Here is a 26,722-nt window from a genome sequence, read left to right on the forward strand (position 1 = left end):
TGGCACTGCTGGGGCACCTCCAGGGCTGGGGCAGCTCCGGCCCTCATGCCCAGGGCAGGGAATGGAGCTGGGAAGGGGCTGGAGAATTCCTGAGGGAGCTGGGAAAGGGGCTGAGCCTGGAGAAAAGGAGGCTCAGGGGGGACCCTGTGGCTCTGCACAACTCCCTGCCAGGAGGGGACAGCCGGGGGGGTTGGCTCTGCTCCAGGGAACAGGGACAGGAGGAGGGGGAACGGCCTCAGGCTGGGCCAGGGGAGGCTCGGGGTGGACAGCGGCAGGAATTTCCCCATGGAAAGGGTGCTCAGGCCTTGGCAGTGCCCAGGGAGGTTTGGGGTGCCCGTCCCTGGAGTGTCCAAGGAAATCCTGGAGGTGGCACTCAGCGTTCTGGGCTGGGGACAAGGTGGGGCTGGGGCACAGCTGGGGCTGGATGGGCTGGGAGGGATTTTCCAGCCTCAGTGATCCCGGGATTCCAGGACTCTGTGACAGAGAGTCACAATCAAACTCCTGAAACAGAAGGAACCCAACTTCCCAGAACTTTTCAACAACAATTTCCCAGCAGAGCTCTGAAGGAAGCCCAGCTGCACGTAACCAGAGCAGATTAAATCTATTCCCTGTGCCACAAGGAGAGATGTGCAGCCTTTCCAGCCCCCATGGGAGCACACAGTGCCAGGGCAGGGCAGCACAAACACTGGGCCAGCTCTGCACTGGGCCAGCTCTGCTGGGCTCAGCACTGCTCCTGCAATTAACCCGAGCTCCTCAGGGCTGCTCTTCTGCCTATAAATACAACAGCAACGAGAAAGGGCATCAATAATATAATAAATGGCATTATTTATGCATAAAAATTGTGTTACCACTGACCACCACTGGAACATTAATTCAGACAGAGAATTCCCTCTGCAATTCCACAGGAGGACAATGGTCATTTATTTTCCCCACAATTGTGCTGCACCATCAAAGCAAAGGAAAAAAGCACCGGGCAGCCTCTGGAGGCCCAGTTCCCTGCACTGACTGATGGGCAGGAGAGAAAACCAAAGACAACCAAAGCCAACACCCTTTTAGAACTCCTCCAATTCCTCGTTATTGATATTGTTAGAACACGGGTGTTTCAGGGTGAGGCACCTCAGTGTTTCCCCTCCACTCACCGGCTGCATGACAACACCGTGAGGCAATGGCACTGCGAGAGAAAATTCTCCTGCAGCTGTCTATGGAAGCCCCATCAAGAGTCTTGGTGGCAGATTCAGTGTAAGTGGTGGTCAAAAATCACATTTTTACAGGAACATCCCGGGGCAGATTGGCAATAAGCCATGTTCACCTCCCTGCCCCGGGATCAGCCTCTGAGATCCTCCATGGGACCAGCGTGCGCTTGCCCACAGCATGAAAGCTCTGGGCTGAGAGAAATCCAGTGACATTCTCCTTGCAGGAGCACAAACACCTTCCCAAACCCTCTGGTGGTGTGGTCTTTCCTCACTCAAGCTTTGCCTGGAGTTTTTGGCTTTGAAAATATTTAAAGTGCAAAATTCAGTCAAAATCAGCATGTTCCACTGGGTTCTATTTCAGCCTGATTTAATTCCGCTGTAAAAATACACTCTGATTCAGTTTGATGGAAATTCAATCTGAAGTCCTGAAATGAGTCTCCTCCAAAATATGCAGAGAGGTGTGGGTTTTTTTTTTTTTTCCTCTAAAAAAAAAATTTTTGACTTTGAGGCCCTGGCCAAAGCCTGGAGCCAGGAGGGCAGTGCTGGGTCTGTTCCCTGCTCAGGCCCAGGGTGGGAGCTCCCTCAGGCTGCTGCTCCCCCCAGACCGTTCCAGGAACACTCCCCAAAGCTCAGGATCGTTCTCCTCCTTGGAATTCAGTGGTTGGGGATGTTGCACTCACCCTTCAACATCACAGCAGCAGGATTTCCAGGATGGATTGCCAGCCAGGATGGCCACAGCTCTCCCCACTTTGTTTCTGCTGCAGGAGTTTTCGAGCCGCCCTAACAGCTAATCAATGAGCTCCTGGAAATCGTTAATCACGTCGTTAGGAGATGCAGAGGCAGAGCGGGGAAATTTGTAACACAAGTGATGTATGAACAGCTCGTGGATGGGGAGGGCACGAGTGAGAGTCGATAGAGGGGGCTCACCAGGGTCACCCTCCAACTGACCAATTTACACTTACAGCCATTTCAACACAGCCTGGACCGGATACTGAAATGCAAAACAATTCCAACAGCTCCAGACTGTTGGCTCCCCTTCAAACACCATCAGACGGCTGACTTAGCGAAAACTGAGGAGAGCAGCCCACCCAGGGCTCTGCTGGGCGTTCTCCAGTTCATTTACTCAGGCCCTGCTGGCAGAGATAAAGCCAAGGGACAATCACTCCAAGGAACATTCTTTCCAAGGGACTTCCGTTCCAGAAGTCACAGAATTGTGGAACCGGGGAATGGTTGGGGTGGGAAGGCCTGTCAACCTGGAAAAAGTCCCCCTCTGTAAGTGCAGAGTCCTGGGAAGGCCCCAGTCAGGTCCCTGAACCTGGGATAACAGCAGCTCCTGCCCTGAGCCAGGCAGGGACACGTCACCTCAGTCCTGAGCTTTTGTATCACACCTGAGTCCTCAGAGCAGCCCTGGGTGAGCACAGGAGCCAGTCCAGGTGTTCAGCACCTCCCAAATGATCTGAACCACCCTCCCTTACCCCGCAGACCTGCAGCTTGAGCTCCACTGCTCCTTGAGCCCTGGGAGCAGCATTAGGAGGGCTGATAATGGCTGCAGCGTTTGGGTGTGTTCCAGAATTAAATGGAGCACGTCTGGAAGTGGCAGGGGAATCTCTGCCACAGGATTTGTGGGTCTGGCCAGCTTAGGCTGCATTACACCTCGGTGACAACTGAAGTGATTCCACCAAGCCTAAAGCACCTTGGTCTATTTTATTCCTTCGCAAAAAATACATTTTCATGCAAGAAAGCTGAAAGAAAAAAGAGTTTTTTCTTTCTGTGTGCAAAGATGTAATTTAGATTTTGCTTCGTGTCTCCATATTTATTGTACGTTAGGTTTGAACTTGAAGAGCCGAAAAAAAAAAAAGAGGAAAAACTGAGAAAATATCGTGTTTACAAAATTAAACAAATCCAGGATGGCTGGACAGAAAAAACCCAACCTGCTGCAAGGAAGTGTTTGTCTGTGTGCACAATATGTTGCTGGTATTTATTGAGCGGCAAATCTCGGGCTGTGTTTTCTTCTTTACACTCCTTCGCTCGGATTCTGTTTTCCTCAGAGCCACAGCCACATTTCAGCAAACTCTGGGAAAGGCCAGCCCGCAGCAGGCTGGAGGAGCTGCAGGGAGGGCACAGCCCAGGGTGATGGGGCAGGACCCCGGGGCAGCAGAACTGGCCCTCCCTGGCACTCCCTGTCCCCTCCCTGGCACTCCCTGTCCCCTCCCTGGCACTCCCTGTCCTCTCCCTGTCATTCCTTGTCCCTCCCTGGCACTCCCTGTCCCCTCCCTGGCACTCCCTGTCCCCTCCCTGGCATTCCCTATCCCTCCCTGCCATTCCCTGTCCTCACCCTGGCACTCCCTGTCCCTCCCTGCCATTCCCTGTCCCCTCCCTGGCACTCCCAGTCCCTCCCTGGCACTCCCTGTCCCCTCCATGGCACTCCCTGTCCCCTCCCTGGCACTCCCTGTCCCCTCCCTGCCATTCCCTATCCCTCCCTGCCATTCCCTGTCCCTCCCTGGCACTCCCAGTCCCTCCCTGGCACTCCCTGTCCCCTCCCTGGCACTCCCAGTCCCTCCCCAGCACAGGGTGCTGCCAGCCCAGCAAACCCTGCTCTGGTCCCCAGGCGGGGCTGTGGGACCCGGTGTGGTGCCCCTGGCAAACATCCAGCTCCAGGCTGCGCTTTCAAATACATTGATTTTTGTTTGTTTGTTTTGGTTATTTTCCCCTAAACGCCAGCCCTCCTCGGTTAATCCTTTAGTCATTATGGTCTTTTTCCGGATCACAGAGCAGCAGCAGCGCTGCAAGTGCCACGGGGAGGCCGTGCCTCCAGCCCCTCCCTGCTGGCCCTGTGGCGGCCGTGGTGGCTGGGGACAGCGGGGACATGCCCGCAGCGGTGGCCGCACCAGGGCCTCTCCCCAGCCAGCCCTCAGGAGGGTTTGCAGAGCCCCTGGCACACTGCCCTGCCCTCCTGGCAGCCTGGGGAGAGAGGGAAAACACACACTGCAGCCACAGCCTGCTCAACACCTCTGCAACAGTGCTGGTACATCTCCTCTGAGCCCTAAATCCAACCAGCTCTTCAGGCAAGTTTTGCTTCGCTTACTCACTGAGCAGCAGATTCTTGGCCTTATCCGACAGTCAGATTTGACACAAGTGGTTTGCAATAAATAACAGCATTTCTCATCTGTGGAGCAGCTCTCATCAATAACTCTACAGGTTGTTCAGTCTCCCCTGACAAACTGGGAGAGCAAAAAGCTCGGAGCAAGGTCCTCCGGCCATGAACAGACTGACGGAGCTGGCTGGCTGCAGCCCCATCACCTGCAGGTGATCATCCTGGTGAGAGGCTTTGCCTTGGCAAGAGGGACCAGAGGCATCAATGATGACAATAATTACCTGGAAACACAAACATCTCCTGTCAGCGGGGAAGGAGCTTGCATTATTCATTGGATTAGACTTCATTTTGCTTGCTTTGGGGTCATTTTGATCTCCACTGATTTAAAACCACACAGCAGCAGCTCCTGGATCATGTGACACTACTGGTTTAAAGAGAACTGGGTGATGTTCCTCTCCCACATCTTGCCCGTTTGACAGCACAGCTGTGGGTGTCACTGCAAAGACTGCTCCGTTTTGTGAGTCAAATTTCTGCCACACAATGAGTTATGAGTCAGTGGTAGGCACATCACTATGGGATTCTTTAGCTCAGTCACACACACACAGTGACAGGCCCCAGCTGGCTGCAGCAATCCCAAATGATCCTCTTGGAAAACAGACCCCAGGATTATCCCAGGGAATCACGTACAGTGGACAGGCATCGGGAATATCACCTGGCATTTCTCCTTCCTCCTACACATCCCCACCCAGGAGGATTCAGCTGGTTACCCCAGGATACTCTGAAGCCTTCTTCACCAACACCCGTGCCCATCAGCTCCTGCCTGCAGCTGCAGTCACACCTGGCCAGCTCCTGCCCAGAGCAGTTCAGCCCCAACATCCACAGGGCTCCGGAGTGAGCGGGGCCAGCACAGCCTGCAGGAGCAGGAGCATCATCCATCCACGTCTGGCTCCCAGAGCTGCAGCCCCAGGAACGTCTCCCAGGTCCCTCTGCACATCTGCAGGGGCCTGGGCTGCTCCCTGTGTGCAGCCGTGCCAGGGACAGCTCCACCAAATCAGACCGAACACCCTGACTGTGAGCCCTTCCAGGAGAGAAGGGACAGGGCTCCAGGGTGCTGGGGGAATAACCAGGTGACACGGGGCTGACAGGCAGTTCTGTGCCATGCCATGCCATGCCTGGCCGTGTCACAGGTCCCAGCTGCCCCGCAGGCACAGGCACACAGATCCTGCTGTGTCACAGCGCTGCTGGCAGGAGCAGTTCTTCTTCAGCCCTTCTCCCTTCCCACCCTGCTGCCCTGCCCTCCTGGCAGTCCCAGCCGCCACGTGCAGCGTGTCACCCGGGGCTGGCAAGGCTGTGGGGCTGGCAGGAGGCAGGGCTGCTCTGTGGGCTCTGGAGGAGAGCAGCACGGTGCAGCCACAGCCCAGGAACGGGGCCAGGCTCCGCAGGGCTGGGCCAGCCCCGCTGCTGTCACCGCCCCCAGCACCACCGTCACCAGATGTTCAAGAGCACACTTCCAGTTCATCACATTGTAAAGGCTGAAAACAGGTGAAAATGAAGCTCCAAGCAGAGGCTGTTCACCCCCTTCGGAAATGAGACAGTTCGGCAATCAGGTTTTACTTTAAGATCATTAAAGCAAGAGTGGGGGGAACCCACAGAATGGTTCTGGTCAGAAATCCAGACATAGCCAGTAGAAAATTCAAGGAAATGTCTTTGCTACAGCAGAAACTGAAAGGAAAGGCATGAGCAGCCCCTCAGCACTGCTGCCAGCAGAAGCCTGGCAGTGCCCTGTCCCCTTCCCTGACCTGTCCAGGGGTGGCTCCTCTGGCCCATCCCAGCCTGTCCCCAAGCCCAGCAGTGCCCTGTCCTCACCCCTGCAGGAACTGTGTGTCACTGACCTGTCCAGGGGTGGCTCCTCTGGCCCATCCCAGCCTGTCCCCAAGCCCAGCAGTGCCCTGTCCCCACCCCTGCAGGATCTGTGTGTCACTGACCTGTCCAGGGGTGGCTCCTCTGGCCCATCCCAGCCTGTCCCCAAGCCCAGCAGTGCCCTGTCCTCACCCCTGCAGGAACTGTGTGTCACTGACCTGTCCAGGGGTGGCTCCTCTGGCCCATCCCAGCCTGTCCCCAAGCCCAGCAGTGCCCTGTCCCCACCCCTGCAGGAACTGTGTGTCACTGACCTGTCCAGGGGTGGCTCCCCTGGCCCATCCCAGCCTGTCCCCAAGCCCAGCAGTGCCCTGTCCCCACCCCTGCAGGAACTGTGTGTCACTGACCTGTCCAGGGGTGGCTCCCCTGGCCCATCCCAGCCTGTCCCCAAGCCCTGCCGTGCCCTGGCCCGTGTGGGGCTGGCTGGAGCCCGGCTGTGTCCCCGTTGGGCTCCCCTCAGCCAAGAGCCGCGGGCTGCTGAGCCAGGCCCATCCTGCAGGGCTCATTCCGGGAAAGGCTCCCCTCGGGGAGCTCTCAGGGATCTCCTCACCGCCCTGACAGCACCGGAACGGGCCCGCGGGGAAGGAAGGCTGTGCAATATTGATGGTGCAGTGCCTCAGCAGCACACGCTGTACCCTGTGAGAGCTGCTCAGCTCACACCCCCTCCAGTCCCTCTCAGCCACCGTCAGATGGATTTGCACATGGAAAATGTTCTTTCTCTTCATGCCAAGCACAGGCATTTACCTTCCCAGTGGTATTTGGAGCATACAATGTACTTGGTGGATTGAAACACCATTCTTCCCTGTATTCTTCCTTCCTTGGAACTAATCATCCTTTTCCAGCTGGGAAGATTTCCTCCTTTCAAAGATCTCCTGAGCAGCCCTGCAAAGGCCACCTCTGCCTCTGCCTCCCCAGCTGTGCTAGTCACCTCCCAGGTTCAGGCCCATTAACCTGCTCACAGCGGCTTGATGGATTAATGCTTACATAGCCACAGCTGGCAGCACCTAAATAAATAATTATCGCTGAGCAGCTGTGGGGGAGATGCCACATTCCACTGCAAAACCAGATGTCGATTTTATTGAGCCTCAAAGTTTCAGATGAAACGGCTTTGGGACAATTGGAATGAAATGACTTCAGGAGATTTGGAGAGGGAATTCTTTTGGTCCAGGTGAATTGTGGAGCCTCTGGCAGGTGCAGCAGCTGCGGCCAGCCCTGAGTGTGGGGCCAGGGAAGATCTGTAGCTCCATAGCAGCAGCAGCAGCAGCAGCATCAGGCAGAACTGAACCACTCGGGCTGGGACAAGAAAGGGTCACCGGGCACCCCAGCCATGGCTTTGGCTTTTACCTGGGCAAGGACCCTGTGAAAAATCCACCTCTGAAACCAAAACAGTGTCAAAACCCCACAAAACCGATCAGAGCCAAATCCAAATCCAAAGCCTGCTGACCTGGATAGAAATCGTTCCAGGAACTTCAATTGGATTTAACAGACGAGAGAAGATTTTGTGACACCTGCTATGGACTTTCATTCTCCAGAATTTCTATGGTACCTCTCCTCTTGGTCCCTACCCTGGCTGCAGTGAGGTGGGAGCAGTGAGCAATCCTTGAAGGTAAAAATTTGAAAAATACAAAAATCAGGAGCCTGTTTTTGCTAATTCAGGGAGAACCTACATTCATCCTCTCTTCAATTAGCAGAGACCATTGTGCCCATAAAGAACTTAGATTTTTTCCTTACTTTAAATATAAATGCCAGCACAATTTGTTCTAATCCATTCCTTTACCCACATTAATTCTCCTCCTAGAACTTGTACAAGACACTGTAATTTCAAGCAGAAGCTTCTTAATAACACAAATCATCTATCCCTGTTGGAATATAAGCGGATCCATGACCTTAGGACTATTTTGCTAAGAAATCCAGCTAGAAAACTAATTTTAAGTAAATCTACAGATGTCAAAAACCCAGATGGCTTTTCAGGATGCTAACTTAAGCTTCATTGCATAAGCAGATTAGGGCTGCCTGTTGAGCCCCACACAAGAGTAGATGGTGCTGAATCCACGGAATTACACCCAAACTGTTCACTTCCTGAGGCACCTTCCATCGAAAACTTCTGTCAGCTCCCCACGCCAGGAGCCTGCTCACTGTGAGCACCACACCCAGGGCAGCAGCTCTGCGTTATCCCTCCGTCCCTCCGTCCCTCTGTCCCTCTCTCCCAAGGCCACCGGCCAAGGCAGCCCCTGGCTACACTGATGGACGGGGCAGCTGTTCCATCCTTCCTGCTCCTCAAATGAAAATGGAGGCAAGCAGCCTCATGAACCTCTGAAACGTTTCAGCACAGCGGTTGTGGAATGGTTTTCTGACACAGACTCCCAGGACCCAGATCAGCCGGTGTTACCACGGGTAACCAGCCCGTACCTGGGATCAGCCCAGGGTTAATGAGCCCTGGGGCGGCTCAACCCGGCGGAGCAGCGGAGCCGCTGTGGCTGCGGGCGGCAGGGCACCCACCGCTGCTGGAGAGGACTCTCGCCTTTCCAGGGCCGTGTTGTGTAACGCGGCGCAGCCGCTGCCCCTCTCCGCTCTGTGCTCTCATTCCAGGGCACAGCAGCTGCCTCTGGGAGGGCCCGGCTGAAACGCGGCCAGAGGGATGGAATTGTGTTTTCCCCTCCCTGTGTGGAAGCGTGTCAGGGCTGCTGACAGATGGCTGGGCTGCCTGCGCCTGATGATCACCAAGCCGCTGTTACCTTAGCAAAGTGAACCCCAATCGAAGGTTTCCCGTAATGAATGTCGCAGCGCTTGCACCCTCGGTTTTGTGTCCCGGGAAGCGCGCAAGGCGCCCGGGTGCTGGTTTACGGCGCCAGAGGCACCGCGTCCTCCGGGCACAGGCACGGCGCTTTCGGCAGTCTGTGCTGCCACCTAGCCAGGCCCGGCTCGGCCCCGCTCCACCTGCACAGCTCCGGGGAAATGTGTGCCCCCGGATCTGAACGCGGCCCGAGCTGCGGGACACGGAGCCGGCGCTGCCCGCGCTGCGGGAGCTCTGTCGGGGCAGGGACAGCCGGAGCCCCGCGCTGCGCTGCCCCGCGCCGCTGGTACTTACGGTAGAAGACATATTCCGTGTAGCTGGACCACACCTTGTCGTCTGTGTACTGGTTAACGAAGGAAGCCGTCACCGAGGAGTTACAGGCCACCATGTGGAATCCGCACTCGGACAACATGTCAAAAGCCCTCTCCAGGTGCTTGAACTTGAGATAAAACCTGGAGGTGTACCTTTCTGGAGCCCTGTCCGGGTCTCTGCTTTCATTCAAACTTTCTCCAAAAACCTCTTTGACCAAAGAAATCCTCCCACAAACCAAAATCCTCGGGACCCTCCTGAATTTGGCATCTGCTTGGCTCTCCCTGCCGATAGTGCAGGAGCCTCGGTAGCCGATGGTGATGAATCCCCACTTGCGGTCCGGCGGCAGCAGCGACGAGGGGGGACAGATTCTGGTGTCACTGCCCTGGGACACCTCCTCGTAGTCACTGTGGCAATAATCGTCAGGGCTTTGCTTGTTGTCGTCGGGAGTCAGGAGCTTGACCAAGTCCGGGAGCTGGAAGTACTCAGCCTCCCTCCTGAGCCTCCCCTTCTCTGGGAAGTGGTCGGGCAGAACCACCTGCTTGTCCCTGAGATAGTCCAGAATGTAGCGGAAAAGGAAACCGTCTCTGTCGATGAAGAATCTTCCCTTGGAGTCCTTGGCCAGGTCGTTGGCCGTGTCTCTCTTTGGGGTGAACATTTTCCAGAGCAGGGAGTGAGGGGTGCCGACCAAGGTGGAGTGGCGAGTGAAGTAAACCTGGCCGCCCACGTTGAGCTCCACCACCTCGGGGAAGGCGTGCAGCCCCGTGCCCTGCTCCCGGGCAGGAAGGTAAGTCCTGCAGTTGCCACTTAGAGCCATGGTAGCTCAAACTGGAAATCAGCAGCACGGAGAAGCAGGACTATCAATCACATCAGAGGGTAGAATAAGGCTCCCAATGTTAAGGAGAAACAAGGGGCAAAGAAGAAGTGAGAAAATAAAAATAGCCAAAAGGATTGTTTAAAAGAAAGAGCTGAATTGTCCATGGGTGACAGTGTGGCAGAAGTGGTTTATACACTGAGCCACGGAGGCTGGAGGCTGGAGAGCTATCACCTCATGACATGCAATCACATCATCAGATCTTCCAACAAAGCCGTCAAAATCAAGGTCAAGCCAAGCCTATGGTCATTCACAGGTCTGTGAAAAGGGAAAACAAAACAAGGCACAAATTACTCTTCTAAGCATCACAGCTGCTGCAACAGAGAAAAGCAGAGCAGTTTGTAGACCCAAGCTAAATCTGCTAAATAGGTCTCTCTTTTTTTTTGGCAAGTTCTACACTTCTATTTCACAAGCATTCATCAATGAAAGGGCTACATACGACTCACTGTTAAAAAGAGACTGCATACTTCATCTTTAAAGAAACATCTAAATTAGACATGCACATGAGGGAACAAGAACGGGGAGTCTTACCTTGGTTACAATTAATGCATAGCTCTTGTAAAGAAAACCAAAATGTCAAGACACTCAGAACACACAAACAGGCACACAGGGTCCGGGTAGTGTGAATCCGATCCCAGCAAGGGACAGCAAAGGCAAGAGAAGTGCGCTTAGTAGCATCCACGGAGGTCTCAAGTGTTAAACCGAGTCACAGGGAAGTTAACCGTGGCGGGTGACGAGGAAACCAGTACATACAGCACGGCGGAGGAAAATAAATAAATAAACAAACAAATAAATAAATAAATGAAATAATTCCCGAGTGGATGCGCTGGGCTGGGGGAGCGGGAGGGCAGCGGGGGCTCGTCCGCCAGCCCCGATGACTTGCAGAAAGCCCGCAGCCTGCGCTCGGCATTGCCGGGCTCCGGCCGGCGGCTCCCCCATGGCCCGCCGGGACCGCCGGCACCGCCGGGGCCGCCCCGCCGGCTCCGCTCCGCCCCGCTGCGCGCTCCGGGCCCCGCTCAGCGCCGCGGGGCCGGCAGCGCGGAGGGCGATGCCGATTGCATCATCTTAAAGGAGTCGGGCCGGGATGGGCGCCCGCGTCCCGCGCCCGCACCGGCACCGGGCAGCGCCGCGAGCGGGCACGGCCGGGCACAGCCGGGCACGGGCACAGCCGGGCACAGCCGGGCACGGCCGGGCACGGCCGGGCACAGGCACAGGCGGGCACAGGCGGGCACAGGCGGACCGCGCCGGGCAGCAGCAGCACCGCGGGCAGCAGCAGCACCGCGGACAGCGCCGGTCACCGCCTCGCCGTGTCGTTCACCGCTCCGCCTGCGGCGCGGTCCCTCCCGCTCCGTCCCCTCGGCCGGCAGCGCCCGTCCCCTGCCCGCCCGCAACGTGCCTGTCCCGGCTCCGCGGGGTCCCCGCCGGCGATGCGGGCGGGCAGCGCGGCGCTCCCGGGACGCGCGGCTGCCGGGCAGCACCGGGATTCGCCGCCGGGCAGCACCGGGACTCGCCGCCGGGCAGCACCGGAATTCGCTGCCGCTGCCGCCGCTCCTCATCTCCCCGGAGCCGGCAGGGAGGGGACTCGCCGAGGGGCGCGGGAGGGAGGAGGAGGAGGGACCGGGGGCGGCTCCGGCGGTGCGGAGGACTCGCTTTACTTGTGGATCTCTAACCGGGGGAGCCTCGGGCGCGCCGGCACCGCCACCTCGTGTCCGTCCCCGCTGCTCGGCCCGGGCGCTGCGGACACGGAGAGTGGAGCCGGCGGCCGAAAGCCAGCGGAGGAGCTGCGGGAGCGGCTCCCCGGAGCGACCCACACCGCCGGGCACCCGCGGGAATGGGGCAGCACCGCCCTGGGCCGGCTCACACCACTTCTGGGCATAAATACTCTACTCGGAACGACAAACATATGAGAAAAGAGAGCCTTTCACTCAAACGGTGACCAAAAGCTTTGGAGTGAAGCCTCTCTGTGATGGAGTCACCATGCAGGGGCAGATTTTGCTGACTGCAGTCAAGTTCACAGTTTCACAGAATATTCTGAGTTGGAAGGGTCAAGGATCGTGGGGTCCAGCTCTAAAGTAAATGACCCACACGGGGATTGAATCCACAGCCTTGGTGTATTAGCACCACGCTCTGACCAGCTGAGGCTGCAGATACTTCAGTGAGATTCTTCTGAAAACATGGCCACGATTTAAAACAAAAGAGCCAAAAAGAATAATTTTCATGGCTACGACAGAAAATCATTATTTGTGTACCTACAGATTTTTCAAATTAAATCTGAGAGCTGAACAGTTAATTAAACCCTTGATTTTTACCTTAATTCAATAATTCTGAAGCAACTGCTGCACTCCTGAACAGAGTCTGTCTCTCACTTCAGGATCTTTATTTTCAAACCAGCAGAGTCTGGTGCTACTACAGGGTGTGCTGGTTGTGCCTCAGAGAAAAGCCCAGGTCCTGTGTCCTGCCTTTGTGGCTGTGCAGAGCAGCTGGAGCAGTGCAGGTCAAGTGCTCCATAACCCCTGCAGAGAGGATTTAAAGGTGGGATGTGAGATCATGTTCACTTAAATGTCTTCATTACTTTTTAAAGAGCCTGGTTCAGTCTGTGCAGACAGGATTTAACATCTGCATGACCAGCCAGAGGGAACGGCAGCTGCCTCTGGGAGTGACAGTGCTGTCCCTGCTCAAAGCAGGGAGAATTGCATCAGCTTTTACAAATATTTCAGTTCCCCGTGCTGGTTCATATGCTGCAATCTAATTAAAACCCATTTCCATAAAGGCAGAGGTGCCATATTGGCAGGGCTGGAAGAATCAATTCCCTCTCCCCAGTAAGAACTGACAGGGTACAAACGGGCACAGAAACGTTTGTGATGTCCCAGTGACAAAACCCACAGGCCAGAGCTGGGGATGGAGGGTGTTCAAAGCAGCACAGAAGGTTTTGCGATGTCCCAGTGACAAAACCCACAGGCCAGGGCTGGGGATGGAGGGTGTTCAAAGCAGCACAGAAGGTTTTGCGATGTCCCAGTGACAAAACCCACAGGCCAGGGCTGGGGGAAGCTCGGCCAGGTGCTGCTCTGGGGGCCAGGACAGCACAGAGTGGGATGTGCAGGTGCTCCGTGAACGGGGACAGGAGTTACCCGCACCTGGGAATCCTGACAAGCTCTGCCGAGCATCAGGCACGGATCAGTGTGATTAGCCAGTACAGACAGCTCGAAGCTCGAAGTCTTTTTGGAACATTATCATCAGAATTGCCCTTTGAAAAGAACAAAAACCTTGGAATTTTAATCACAACAGCTTTAGAAATGCATATGCACTTTTCAAATAATAATGAAAGCAATTCAGCACCTGCTTTTATTTCTTTACACGGGACATTCCAATCATTTCACTGTAACACAATTTCCTTTGATGAAATGACTTCAGTAGTAAAAGCATCACGTAATGCTCCCCAGCTAAATACAAGCCATGGGCCAAATCCATCAAAATGCAGCCTGAGAGAGTGAAACTTTAAAATCTGGGCCAAATACGTGGTGACCTAAATGTAAAATATGTGTCAGGACCACACCAAGGGGCAACTACAGTTCTGATGGAAGAGAAAAGCAGATCCATCAAAGGGAGGAGGATGAAGCACTTCTCGCTTCTGACAGATGCCTTCATAACTTTCAGCACAGGCAAGGGAAAATTTAGCTTAAAGTGTATGTTCCAAAAGCCCCAGCTTAGCTGTGCTGAAAGCCAACCCATGTATGCTGTGACACCATTTGCAGGTTTGAGGTCATTCCTTATGACAAAGTGCTAAATTGGCATTTCGGGAAATCATGGAACAACTGACCTTATTGAATTTGGTGGGTGTTAAAAATAGGTGTCTGAAAAGCAGGAGCAATGAGTGCTAGAAAGGAAGGGCAGCATTACCTGGGGTGGAGTAGCAATGTGTGTGTGTGTGTGTATCACCTCCCATCTCCAGAGGAAACACAGGCTGGAAATTCAAATCAAGTCACCCACACATAGTGAGAAATGTGGAAGATGTTTATCAGCAACAACACAAGAGATTTGAGGTGCCTGGAGAAGGAGCAATTGAAAGTAGGAGAAACTGAAGTAGGAATTCTGAGGAAAAGATATATCCAGGTTGGATTTTGGACAGAAGATTCCACCTGAAAAGGCACATGAGAACTTTCATCGCTCTGTGTGATCTTTACACACAACAGTTAAAATAAGAAAGGAAGAAAGAAGAACAGCACTTCCAGTTCCAGGCTTGCACTTTGATTCAGGAACAACTTCAAGGTGCACCTAAGGATCCTTCAGCCCCGTTCCCTGTAACATTCTGTGCTTCTCAGCAGGCTCATGTCCAAGTACTGAGCCCAGGCAGTGTTTCCCAGGCAGAACTCCATCCAGTCAGTGAGAAGAGGGCAGTGTCGGAGAGTGGTGGCATGGCAGAGGAATAAGGAAATGTCTGCACTGGGCCTGTCATGAGAGGCAGAAACCGTGTCCTGCTCTGGTGCTCCCAGACAGGACTGCCAAGCCACGGCAGAGAACAGAGCCTGGGAGGAACCAACCCCAGACCCTTGCGAGTGCCAGCCCCTCTCCAGCAGGGCTGTATCCTCCTCACCACCCAGCTGCAGAGACTGAGCTCCCTGCAAGGGAAGCCAGGCAAGAACAAGCGATACCGAGTTAAGTCAGAGATTATCCCCTGATCCAGCAGTGTGAGTTACACACAGCGAAATTCTCATCTGCTCAAATCCAGCCGTACGTGCGAACGGGAAGCCCTAACAAATCTTTCACTTTGAAGAAAAAGCACAAAGCGACACTAAATGGCTGAGTGTCCCTGAGAAAGGATCTTCCAGCAAAGAGCGTGAGTGCCATGAAGGCGGGTTTATTCACAGAGTCAAGCATTACACAGATTCGCCCTTGATCTTTTATTCATCGCTCAAGTGCAGAATGTATTTTCATCCCAAACAAGCGAAGGGGAAGAGCAGCTTTCCCAGCTGCTCAGGGTGCGAGCACAGGCTGGGAGCAAGGCTCAGATGGAGACACGACTTCGCTTTTGCCATCGTGTGTCACACAGAGAGGGGGCACAGCTCCTGCACAGGAAACCCTCTGCTCCTCCTGGCCAACACGAAACCCACAGCACAGGCAGAGCACAAGGTCTGGGCCTTCCAAAAGCCGACAGTGCGAGGGAATCATGTTCCAGTAATCTTCATATCAGTCACTGCCCATCAGAGAACGTTCTGGAGAATAATTGATGTGTGTGTGCTGACAACTCCTTTGGAATTCCACGGCCACTGTTCAACAAAGCAATCTGCTGCACAAACAGCCCTGACCCTGCAGGAGAGTCAGCATGGGCAGGCAGGCAGAGACCTCCTGGACACACTGGGAAACGAGGATTAAAATCAAACAAAAATCGCTGGTTTCAGTCTCCCCTCTGCAAGGTGCTTCCTTCCTCCCTCCCCTTCAAGTTCTGCCACAACAAGGCCTATTTCAGCAGACATCTTCCTCCTCTCCCTTTCCACATCCTCCCGTTCCTCCAAAGTTCTTTGAGTAATACTTTTATTCTCAGTCTGATTCAAATTATCCTGTTATTAACAGTGGTGTAATTATAGTGTGTTTTTTAACATTACAGCTAAAACAAAGCTTTGGTAGCATTATCATGGCACCAACACTGTGGTGCTGTGTAACCCAGGTACTGAGTACTCCTATGAGTACTTTAACTTATTCCAGGCTGGAGCCATTTCAGGGTCTCTTGCAAACCCAAATTCCCTGTCTGGGCGGTGTTCAAGGCCAGGTGGGACCCGGAGCAAACTGGGCTATGGATGGGATGAGTTTTAAGGTCCTTTCCACCCCAAAGCATGTGTGATGGCCCCAGTGCCAGAATCCAACACTGGAGCTGGGGCCTCGGCAAAGGGACAGTGCCCGGTGTTTGGTGCCTCCCCAGGCAGCCCACAGGCTGCCCTTCCCAAACCCCAAACCATCAGGAAACTGTGCAGCTGCAGTGCCTGCCCTCCCCTCGAACCCACGGGCTGTGTCAGAGCACCCCTGCCCCGGAGGGCTGGGAATCCATCCTACACGTGATTCTCCACAGCAGTGCTGAGCTGCCTGGTGCAGGGAGAGCTCATTAAGGAAAGCACGACCTAAGCCGCCAGGAAATTCTAATAATCTAAGCAAACCCAAACAGATTTCTCAGCAAAGAGCCTTTCCCCAGCAGATCCCAATTACACAGCCCAGTGCCTGGGATTTGGGTCTCATTTCCCTGCCCAGTGAGCTGCAGCGAGTCACAGAGCTCAGCCAAGGGGCACTGAGCCATCAGATGCAGCCCGCACACTGTGCAGGTCTTGCGTGAGAGCTGGCAGCCTCTCAGCCTTCAAACACTAATTTTCCTAGAGTGTAAATTTGCATGAAGCAGCTTACAGCACGGTTACTGAGCTCTGTGGTTACTGAGTTCTGTTCTCCGTGGCTGTAATTCTCCACTGGAGCTCCATTCAGCACCACAAAGTGACATTTCTCAGGAGCCTGTTGTCGGCGCTGCCACGGACTCTGCACCATCAGATCTGCCTTGCAGGGCTGCAATTTAAATGCAGTCATCTCACCGGCAGAATATTACATACAGAGATTTGTAACAAAATGACTGTAACTGTGTCCTGAGCCAAAATGAATTTAAAAGGGAAAACGTACACAAACTTACACCAGGAACGCGGCCTGTGGGACCTCGTGTGCCCCCACGGCTGGCGCTCGGCTCCGGGAGGCTGCCAGAGCTCAGAGTGCGTCATGCCCGGGATGGAAACTGGTTCTGCTGTAGCTCTGAACCTCAGCACCACGCACTCCTCCAGCGAGGTGTGAAGCAAGGATAAAGCTGCACTCCTGACTCAGCTCATCCGGAGGTTTCAGCTGCACTTCCTCAGCCGGGGTTTTCCCTGTCACCTCAAAGCCGGCAAGGCACGGTCACTGCTCCCTGCGCTCAGCTCTGGGGCACGAGAGAGTTAATAAACACAAATTCTGATTAACAGACTTCTAAAGGCTGCTAAAAGCCTTTTCCCCGGCCCTGGGGATAAACAGTGAGTGACACTAAAAGGAGCCTCTTCACATGAGAGTGTCCTCACAGCGCCAGTCATGTTTTCCTCAATTCCCCCGTGTCCCCAGGTCCTGCAGCTGATTTGGGAGGGCTGGGCCAACAGCAGGGCTGGGATAAAGACAAGAAGATCCACAGCTCTAGCAAAGCTTTCGCGTGGCCACAGGAAAATATCTCTTGTGGATGTATGAAAAGGGAGTGAATATGGATCTATGAAAAGGGAGTTTCAAATACCTTATGGATATATGAAAAGGCTGCACCGGAGCCACACTGACCTCCTGTGGATAAATCTGGCCTCGAGGGAGGGACACGGCTGAGGGAGGGACGGGATAAGGAGAGACAGGGCTGAGGGAGGGACACGGCTGAGGGAGGGACGGGATAAGGAGAGACAGGGCTGAGGGAGGGACACGGCTGAGGGAGGGACGGGATAAGGAGAGACAGGGCTGAGGGAGGGACACGGCTGAGGGAGGGACGGGGCGGGGCAAGGGCGGGGCAAGGGCGGGGCTGAGGGCAGGGGCGGGGCTGGGCGGGGCTGGGCGGGGACCGAGGCGGGGCAAGGGCGGGGCTGGGCGGGGCGGGGGCGTGGCAAGGGCGGGGCGGGCGGAGGGAGGGCCCGGGGCCGGGGCTGTCCCGCCCGCGCTTGCGCAGAGCGGCGCGCGCTGTCCCGGAAGTGGAGGCGCGGCCGTGACACGTCGCAGGGGCCGCGGCGGCGGGAGCGGGGCCGGGCCGGGCCGGGGCCGCAGGTAGGGCCGGGACCCCGGGCGGGGAGCGGGACCCCGGGCGGGGAGCGCGGGGCAGGGACGGCCCGGGGGCCGGAGAACGGGGCGGAGCGGCGGCCGGGCCCCCGGCGCAGTGCGAGGGCCGGGGGCCGAGCGGCGGGAGGGGCCGCGGGCCGTTCGGGAGCGGTCGGGACGCTCCTCGCTGTTCTCTTGCAGAGGGGGCGATGTCCGGGTTCGACGGCTTCAACACCGAGTTCTTCCAGACCAGTTACAGCATCGAGGACCAGGCGCAGCCCTACGACTACAGCGGGCGGCCGTACAGCAAGTAACTGGTGCCCGGGGTCACGGCGTCCCGGGGCTCGGCTTGGGGGGACCCCCAGTCTCAGCCCGTCCCACCGCAGCCATGGCAGGGACGCCTCCCTCTGCCCCGGGCTGCTCCAAGCCCTGTCCAGCCTGGCCTGGGACATTGCCAGGGATCCAGGGGCAGCCCCAGCTGTGCCAGGGCCTGCCCATCCTCCCAGGGAACAATTCCTGCCCAAGATCCCGTCCAGGCCTGCCCTCGGGCAGGGGGCAGCCATTCCCTGTGTCCTGGCACTCTAGGCCCTTGTTCAAAGTCCCTCTCCAGCTCTCCTCTGGGCTCCCTTAGGACACTTCTGGGACAGTCTGTGTCTCCAGGAGAGGTTTGGAGCTTCAGCCAGCTGCTGGTTTCTGGAAGTGAGTCCTGGTTGCTCTGTTTGGTGGAGAGCTGAACTCACTGTAAATGGAGATCCAGAGGAATTTTGTGTTGGATTCTGTGCCTGGTGGATTTCAGAGCAAGTGTTAGAAGATTGAGGGACAAGTTATATGAATGATTTTAATTATATGAGCGATCTGCATGTCCTTGGGCGAAGAGATAGTATTCTTGTGCAGCTGCATCTCCAGTCACTCACTTGGGAAGTAGAAATGAGTGTCACCTAAGTGAGCCTGCAGTGTCCTGGTGGGTTCCAGGCTGCAGCAGGGAGGTGTGGGGGGTGTTCCTGGGCCAGGGGGTCCTGGCAGCCCTGTGGGAACATCCAGCCTCGGGCTGGGGGCTTTGGTCCCTCCGTGTGACCCCTGAGGTGGATGGAGCAGGTCAGTGCCATCCCCTGGCCAGGATCCCGGGGCTGGGCTCTGCTGGCACGAGGAGTTCTGCCTTTCCCTTCTTGCTGTTTCCAGAGTTAAAGGTCTTGGAAAAGTTCATGGAAGTCTCTGTGGTTAGCCTTGGGATGGATCAGTGGCAGGAATACCTGAGGAGTTTGTTTAGGGCAGAGGGTGGCTTTGGCTGGGGTTTTTCGTGGAGGAGCTGGGGGACTTCTTAAGGCAGAAGGCAGGGTTTGCTGTGATTACTGACTGGACCCAGCTTTGCCTTGCAGGAGGTGTTGGAGCAGCAGCCCTGGCTGTGCCCTAACGTGGGGTTGTGCTTTGCAGGCCCTATGGAGGCTACGAGTACCCCCAGCAGGGCGCCTTTGTGCCCCCTGACATGATGCAGCAGCAGCAGCCCTACACGGGGCACATCTACCAGCCCACCCAGGGCTACACTCCAGCCTCAGCACAGTCTTTTTATGGGAGCAACTTTGAGGATGAGCCTCCGCTGTTAGAAGGTACAACTTTGCTGTGGCCCGAAGCCAGAACTGCTCCCAGTTTGGGGATGAGTTGGTAGCAGTGTGTGGATTCCCTGCTGCTGGGAGTGCTCAGTGGGTTTGAAATTCTCATTGAGGGTTTGTTTGGTTTTTTTTTTTAATCTGTATTTTGGCATGGGGAATTCTTGTTCTTGTGTGAACTTCTGCAGTTGGGAGTTGGTGCTTTCTCGCTTCACACCAGCTGCTCTGTGGCAGATTAAACCAGTGAACTGGGAGACCTGCCTTTGTGGCAGAACACTTAATATTCCTCTTGCTGCAGATAATAATTGTGACTGCCCACTTCCATAAAACAAGTGGCTGCAGGTCCTTTGAGTTGATCCTTGGTTATTACAGTGTGTTTCACTGCTAACAAGGAATGCTAAACACTGCAGAAATGCCTGTGCAGAGTGCCAGGCTGGATGTTCAGCTAAGTCTGGCTCACTGGGATCAGTTTCCAGCTTATTTCTGTGATTTTTCAGTTCCAAACGGAATAAACCCTCACTGTTACTGGGTGCAGAGGTGGGCATCTGTCACACAGGCATGATACCTTCCACCCCCTGGACTGTTGTATTAAAAATATTACTTTATTTGCATAAATAAAACAGGGTCAGGGAGCTGGGCTGAAGGGACCTCTGTGAACCCAGAACTCTGTGTTTGGCCTCTTCCCTGCTCCTTCAGAAACCACCTGGGCACTTCCCAGCCCCGGGAGGTGTGGAGGCAGCAGGAGGAAAGAGGGGAGGGCTCAAACCCCTGGTGCCCACCACGGGCCCGGGGGAGATGGGGAGTGGGGAAACAAGGCAGACAAAGGGTGGAGCAAGTGGGGCAGCCAGGAAGGGAAGAAATGAAACCCACGTTCTGTTCCCTTGCAGAATTGGGGATCAACTTCGACCACATCTGGCAGAAAACACTAACGGTGCTGCACCCCCTGAAGGTGGCTGACGGCAACATCATGAACGAGACGGACCTGGCGGGGCCCATGGTGTTCTGCCTGGCCTTTGGGGCCACCCTGCTGCTGGTGAGGCGCTGCCAGGGGCTGGGGACACGGCAGGGCCTGCAGGGCACTGCACTTGTGGCTGGGGAGGCCAGGGGAGCTCATCCTTTCCATGGAGGGGAAGGGACCCCCAGGCATCATCCGAGTCCAGCCCCTGAGCCTGCGCAGCCCGAGGATTTGTGTGTGGGGCCTCTCACACTGCTGGGCTGGGTGAGCTCCGACACACCAGGTGTGTGTCAGTCACTCTGCAGAAAACCTGCTGTCACACCCTTTGTAATCTTCAGTGGGGCTGGCACTGCTGGAGCCTGCTCGCCCTTTCTAATTGGGCTTAATTGGAGTAAGGCTGTGCTTTAATGACTCCTGAGTGTCAGTGATGAGATGGCTGCAAACAGTGTTCTTTGGCTTTGAAAGCTTCAGGGGTTTTCATCTGTTTTAGCTTTAAATGCTTCAGGCACTGCTTTTCATTTCTGCCTGAAGTTTCACGCTGCTGTGACAGTTAAAACACACCTTGGTACCAAGGGGACTTCAAGCCCACTTTAATAAGTAACTTTTATTTATGGAAAGTAGGCCAGTCAAATTAATGAACATGTTGATAATAGACACAGTTGAATTTTCTTTTCCTCTAAAATTATTTCTCCTGTGTGCTTTTTAAAAAAAGCCATGGAGTGTGGTGAAAGGGAGTGGGCTGAGCCTGGCACAGAGGTTGGAGCAGGTGGGATTGTTTCCTATGCTGCTTGGGAAGGAGGAGAGCTGGGTCTGAGCACATCCAGCTTGGGAGTTGTTGGAGGCTGCACAGCCCTGTGCCCTGCGGGGGGAAGGTGCTGGAAGGGAAGCATCAGTCTCAGCCTGGGAAAACCAGGAGGTGACCTGAGCACATGGACATAACCCACATGTGCTTCTGTGTGCTTGTGAACAAGCAAAGTTGGGGTTTGGCTTTTTAAAGTCTCCCTCAGCTAGTCCCGAGTTCACACCCAGTGCTTGGCAGCTCAGCCTCAGCTGTTCCTGGGATTTCTTAAAATAATTTTCCTTGTGCCATAATTTTGTGCATTCTACCACAAATTAAAGGACTTCAGCCCTGGGTTTGTCAAGAAGTTCCTGAATTATTTTTGTTGTCTTTACACATCAGTTCTGTAAAGATCAGTATTGCAAGTAATCAGTTAGCATGAGAAGTCCTTGATTAAACCCTAAACTCTTCAACCCTAACTCCTAAACCCTAAAACCCTCAGCTCCTGGGCTGAGATCAGAGAACAACAATCAGATCAGAACCTGATCAGTAAGATCCACAGAGTCAGGAGGAATTCCAGGCTCCTGGAGCATGAGGTGTCCTGGGGGAAACATTCCCTGTGGGATGGGAGTGAGGGGGCTGGGGGACAATGCCTGTGCCCACCCCTGCTGTGTGCCAGGGTAGGTAGATCTGCTTCCTGTGCTGGATCCATCCTGACCTCCCTCCTGTGCTGGTTCCCTCCTGTTTTGGATCCATCCTGACCCCCATCCTGTACTGTTCCATCCCAACCCCTATCCTGTGCTGGTTCTATCCTGATCTCATCCTGACCCTCTCCTGTGCTGGTTCCCTCCTGACCCCATCCCGTGCTGGTACTATGGTGAATCCATCCTGACCCCATCCCATGGTGTTCCCTCCTGTGTTGGATCCATCCTGACCCCCATCCCGTGCCGGTTCCATCCCATCCTGACCCCCTTGTGACCCATCCCGTGCTGTTCCCCCCTGACCCCCGTGTCCCGCAGGCCGGCAAGATCCAGTTCGGGTACGTGTACGGGATCAGCGCCATCGGCTGCCTGGGCATGTTCTGCCTGCTCAACCTGATGAGCATGACCGGGGTGTCCTTCGGCTGCGTGGCCAGCGTGCTGGGCTACTGCCTGCTGCCCATGATCCTGCTCTCCTCCTTCGCCATCGTCTTCTCCCTGCAGTAAGTGCTGCCCCTGCCGCGGGGACGTCGCTGAGCTGGGGTGAACTGGGGACAGGGACATGGCTGAGCTGGGGTGAACTGGGGACAGGGACATGGCTGAGCTGGGGTGAACTGGGAACAGGGACATCACTGACTTGGGGTGAACTGGGGACAGGGACATCGCTGAATTGGGGTGAACTGGGGACAAGGACATCTCTGAGCTGGGGTGAACTGGGGACAGGGACATTGCTGAATTGGGGTGAATTTGGGGCAGGGAATCACTGAGTTGGAGTGAATTTGGGGCAGGGGAATCACTGAGTCCTCACTGAATTGAGAGGAATTCCCACCTTCAGTGCTGGAGCTGTGTGACTGGAATATGACAGGAATCTTGAGTAAGGGCAGGAATTTATTATCAGTGGCCTCAGGTGTTTACTGGGGGAAAGGGGCCTGAATCCTGGCTTTGCCTCTAAGTCCTTTAACAGATTTTGGATACACAGACTCCAAGAGCCATCTCAGGTTTGTCTTCAGCCAGCTCTGAATCTGACAAGTCTCAGCACCAGTAAAGTCTGAAAGCAATTATTATTGAAGATGCAAATTAGGATTTCACAAATACAAGAAAATGAGAATGATTCCTCTTGGCTCTGTGAATTTAGGGACTGAAAAGAAACAGCTTGCCGCAGTTCTTTCACTCACTGCTTGGAGATTTCATATGCACAGAGTTCATTTGGAGGGGGCTTTCTACCCTCCTAATTGACGTGTTTTAAAATTCTAGGATCCCAGAATGGTTGGGATTGGAAAAGCTCCTCCAGCCCCACCCCTGCCATGGCAGGGATACCTCCCCCTGTCCCAGGCTGCTCCAAGCCCCAGTGTCCATCCAGCCTGGCCTTGGGCACTTCCAGGGATCCGGGGCAGCCACAGCATCTCTGGGAACCTGTGCCAGTGCTCTCCCAGTGCTTTTAGTGGGAATATTTCATTGAATGCCAAATGCTGAAATCCATCCCAGAACGTGCACAAGCCGTTGGGTGTGTCCAGGTGTGGCTCCTACGGGTGGATTTACACGGGACTCACAGGAATTCTCTCCTTTCTGCCTTTGCAGGGGAGTGATGGGGATTATCCTCACGGCTGGAATTATTGGCTGGTGCAGCTTTTCTGCTTCCAAGATCTTTATCTCTGCCTTAGCCATGGAGGGCCAGCAGCTGCTCGTGGCCTATCCCTGCGCGCTGCTCTACGGAGTCTTCGCCCTCATCTCCGTCTTCTGAGCAGACTCTGGGGGACTCCAGGGGGGCCAAAAGGAAAAATCCCAGCTTGGAACATGGACTTGGACCAGAAGCAGCTGCAAACAACTGTCTCGTGTTGCTATCATGAAACTTAGACCTGTTTGAATCACCTGGAACAACGGAAAACGTCTCGTGTTCACTTTTTTAGGACTTTGGATACTGTTTTCAATGACCTGGGGAGTCCAGAGCTTTAATACGTGTTCATGCTTATCAAGTTCCTGTGATTTCTTTCCCATTCCTAGATCTTTAGAAAAAAGTAACTTTCGGTTGTTTATTTGAGGGTTGTGATTTTTGTTCGCTTTGTTTTGTTTTGTAGGGGAGGGCGAAGGGTTGCAGTCACAAATTGGTAGATTTTTATCCAAAACTGTTAAAGGAGCTGCTGTGGATTTGGGGGACTTTGGATAAAACTGCAGGAAAGAGGAACCTGTTTCCTGACCCCTCTCACCAAAAATGCACAAATGAACAAAAGTAATTAGAGTATTTCCTGTATTTTAACCAATATCCTCCTAAGCTCTCCAGTCTCAATTATTTGTTCATTTGCTGTGAGAGTGTTTCAGGATTAAAATACTTAAACTATGAAGTAGAAAACAGATGCTTAAAAGTGAAAGGGATCTGTAATTCTGTGACACTTGAAACATGACCACACTGGGGTGTCTGTAGCTTTATGTCAACTGGGGTTTCTGAAGGACGTGGGCAGAGGTTCCTTCCCTCGTGGTGCACATTCTGCTGGATGAAGAGGAATCTCTCTCGCAGGACTTCCAAGGAAAACACCATTTGGAAAACGTTATGCTTGTCAGTATTGTAGTTATTGTAAAATAATTTAAGGCGTATTGATTAAATTTTCCTTAAATTTTGAAAAAGGTGTTTGATTTTCCGGATTTTATTTTTTTGATGTTCGCTTACTGAAATAGAAACTTTCATGTTGAAACAAAATCCCGTTTAAAATTGAACTCGTTGGGTGGATTTGGGGTTTGCTTCAGTGAGTGAAGAGCAGGAGGGAGCCCCTGTCCTGTGCTGATCAATGGCACTGATTGGCAATGAGCCTAATTAAACAGTTCTAGGACATAGAAGAGCTCCCTGAGCTGCCTGAGCAAGTCAGGTTCTAACACTCTAATTCTGTCCTTTGGGAACAGCTAATTCAGCTCATCCTGCACTCATTCCAGAGGGGAAGGTCTGAAAGCTTTGCAGGGATTCCACCGGTACCTTCCAGGGTGATCACCTGGATATTAAATAATATAAACAACGTTTTCTTTCACCACTGCGTGAGCAAACTTCAGTGCACAGGAAAAACAACACAGTGTTGCCCTGGCAACAGAGCTGCTGAGTTTGGAGAAACCATAGGAAAAGGGATTTGTTTAGATTGAAATGCTCACAAAGTCAGCAGTGGAGGACACTGCACGTTCTACTCCAGCAGCGAGGGTTGACCTGGGAGTGTCCAGGAGCACTTTGTGCAGAATTTAGCAGTTTGTAACTGAATTTCTAAGTGGTCTCTGGGGAACAGAGAGAAGCAGATGAGAGCAGGAGGTCAAACACTTGACTTCAGTGGAGGACTTGATAAAAACCAGTGTTATGTCAAGGGAGGTTGTCTTAAATACCCCAAACTTCTGGTGCAGTAATTAATGTGATTGCATTGACTCTTAATTGCCTTTCCAAAATCAATCCCATCGATTTTCTCTACTGAAGTTTTGTCCTAGTTCTTGCTTCAATTTTATGTCTCATTTTTTGGGTAACCGGGAAGAGTTCTGAGGGGATTTCAGCATCTCCAGTCCGAATGCATATTAACGTCTGCACAGCCAAGATGACAGTTGTGACACCGTGGGGTAGTTTGTTTCTGCTCATTTATTTGTCCGCTTTAAATACCAAGGTCTGTGTGGGGATTTTGTCGCATGGGCCTCTCCTCATTTCACTTCTTCATCCCCGGTGGTTTCCCTGTCATTGCTGGATACACCACCAGAATTAAGTTCCCAGTGTGCATATTGACAAAAGAGAAGATAATAATTGCAAATGATTGATCAGTGCAAGCCCACATCATTGGATTAATCCTTCCCACCACTGTTAATTCAGAGTAAATTTGCAGCAATCAGGAGATCTTCGCTCGTGTGCTGATGATCTTCATGTTCTGCCTGAGCTTTAATTGAGCTTAAAAGGCCTAATTCTGCCTCAGATCTATTCTTAGTGTTGTTTCAGGCCTGAAGGTAGAGCTGGAATTTGAAGCTGATGAGCTGGGATTAGTTTCCCCAGGCAGTCAGTGCTTCCACTAACGGGCCCTATTCCCGGGGGAGTGGGGAGATGTGGGGCGGCTGTGCTGGGATGGAGCTGGTGGATGGGACGGGGTGGGATTGCATCCCCCCTGCTCCTCAGATCCACAGGGCTTTGTCTCCAGGGTGCCAGGGGGAAATAAAGCCCCAGGGCCGGCACGGGGGGCTGGGGGAGCCCTCAGCAGGCTCCGGGAGCCGTGGGGGTCACCCAGAGCACAGAGCCAGTCCCCTGTTGGGGAACAGCAGGGATTGCCTTCCACTCCCTCCCTGCCTCTGCGCATTCCCTGTTTGCCGCCTGGATTGCTGAGCAGGTGATGGAATAACCACACAGGCCCCTCCTTGGGCCTTCGTGATTTTCGGAGCAAACACAGTTCTGGACCCCGGAGGAGAGACAGCGAAGCTGAATTTTGGACCTGTAAAGTGCTGGCGGCAGCGAGATAACACCCATTAAAGCCATCAGGCTGGAGCTCTGGAGCCTCTGCAGTTTACCCAGTAATTTGTCTGGAAGGCTGTGCTAAGGGAGCGTTTTCCATGGAAACCTGCAGTGTGATCCCCCAAACAACTCCCTGCTCTGTGCCGCGGCCGGGCTCGTGTTTAGATCCCACCCAGCTCTGTTGGCCCCGTTGCCATGGCCCCGTTCTCCCTCCAGAGCCGTCTGCTGGAGCCCCGCAGGGAGCCGGGGCCGGGTGTGCCCGTCCCGCGGGCAGGGA

The 26,722-nt window shown here is 54.2% G+C and overlaps 2 protein-coding genes across 2 annotated transcripts in view; one reads left to right on the forward strand and one right to left on the reverse strand.

The window, feature by feature from the left end:
- The window catches only part of KCTD16 (potassium channel tetramerization domain containing 16), a 60,936-nt gene extending 49,847 nt beyond the window's left edge, over window positions 1-11,089 (reverse strand). Inside the window, exons 1-2 of the mRNA XM_066196928.1 lie at window positions 10,713-11,089; window positions 9,293-10,439 (exon numbers count right to left, since the gene is read on the reverse strand). Coding sequence (XP_066053025.1) covers window positions 9,293-10,124 — 832 coding nt within the window. The 5' untranslated portion in view covers window positions 10,125-10,439; window positions 10,713-11,089. The remainder of the gene's footprint in view (window positions 1-9,292; window positions 10,440-10,712) is intronic.
- A 6,790-nt stretch (window positions 11,090-17,879) lies between these two features.
- On the forward strand, window positions 17,880-24,614 carry YIPF5 (Yip1 domain family member 5). The gene is made up of 6 exons (XM_066196929.1): window positions 17,880-17,969; window positions 18,162-18,270; window positions 19,392-19,564; window positions 20,452-20,597; window positions 22,317-22,498; window positions 23,574-24,614. Exons 2-6 carry the CDS (start codon window positions 18,170-18,172, stop codon window positions 23,734-23,736), a joined length of 765 nt encoding a protein of 254 aa, XP_066053026.1. The 5' UTR covers window positions 17,880-17,969; window positions 18,162-18,169; the 3' UTR covers window positions 23,737-24,614.
- Window positions 24,615-26,722: the final 2,108 nt, after the last annotated feature.

The sequence above is a fragment of the Chamaea fasciata genome, unplaced genomic scaffold (assembly GCF_029207755.1).
Source record: "Chamaea fasciata isolate MVZ Bird 193981 ecotype frontalis unplaced genomic scaffold, bChaFas1.0.hap1 SCAF_15, whole genome shotgun sequence".
Classification (NCBI taxonomy): Eukaryota; Metazoa; Chordata; class Aves; order Passeriformes; family Sylviidae; genus Chamaea; species Chamaea fasciata.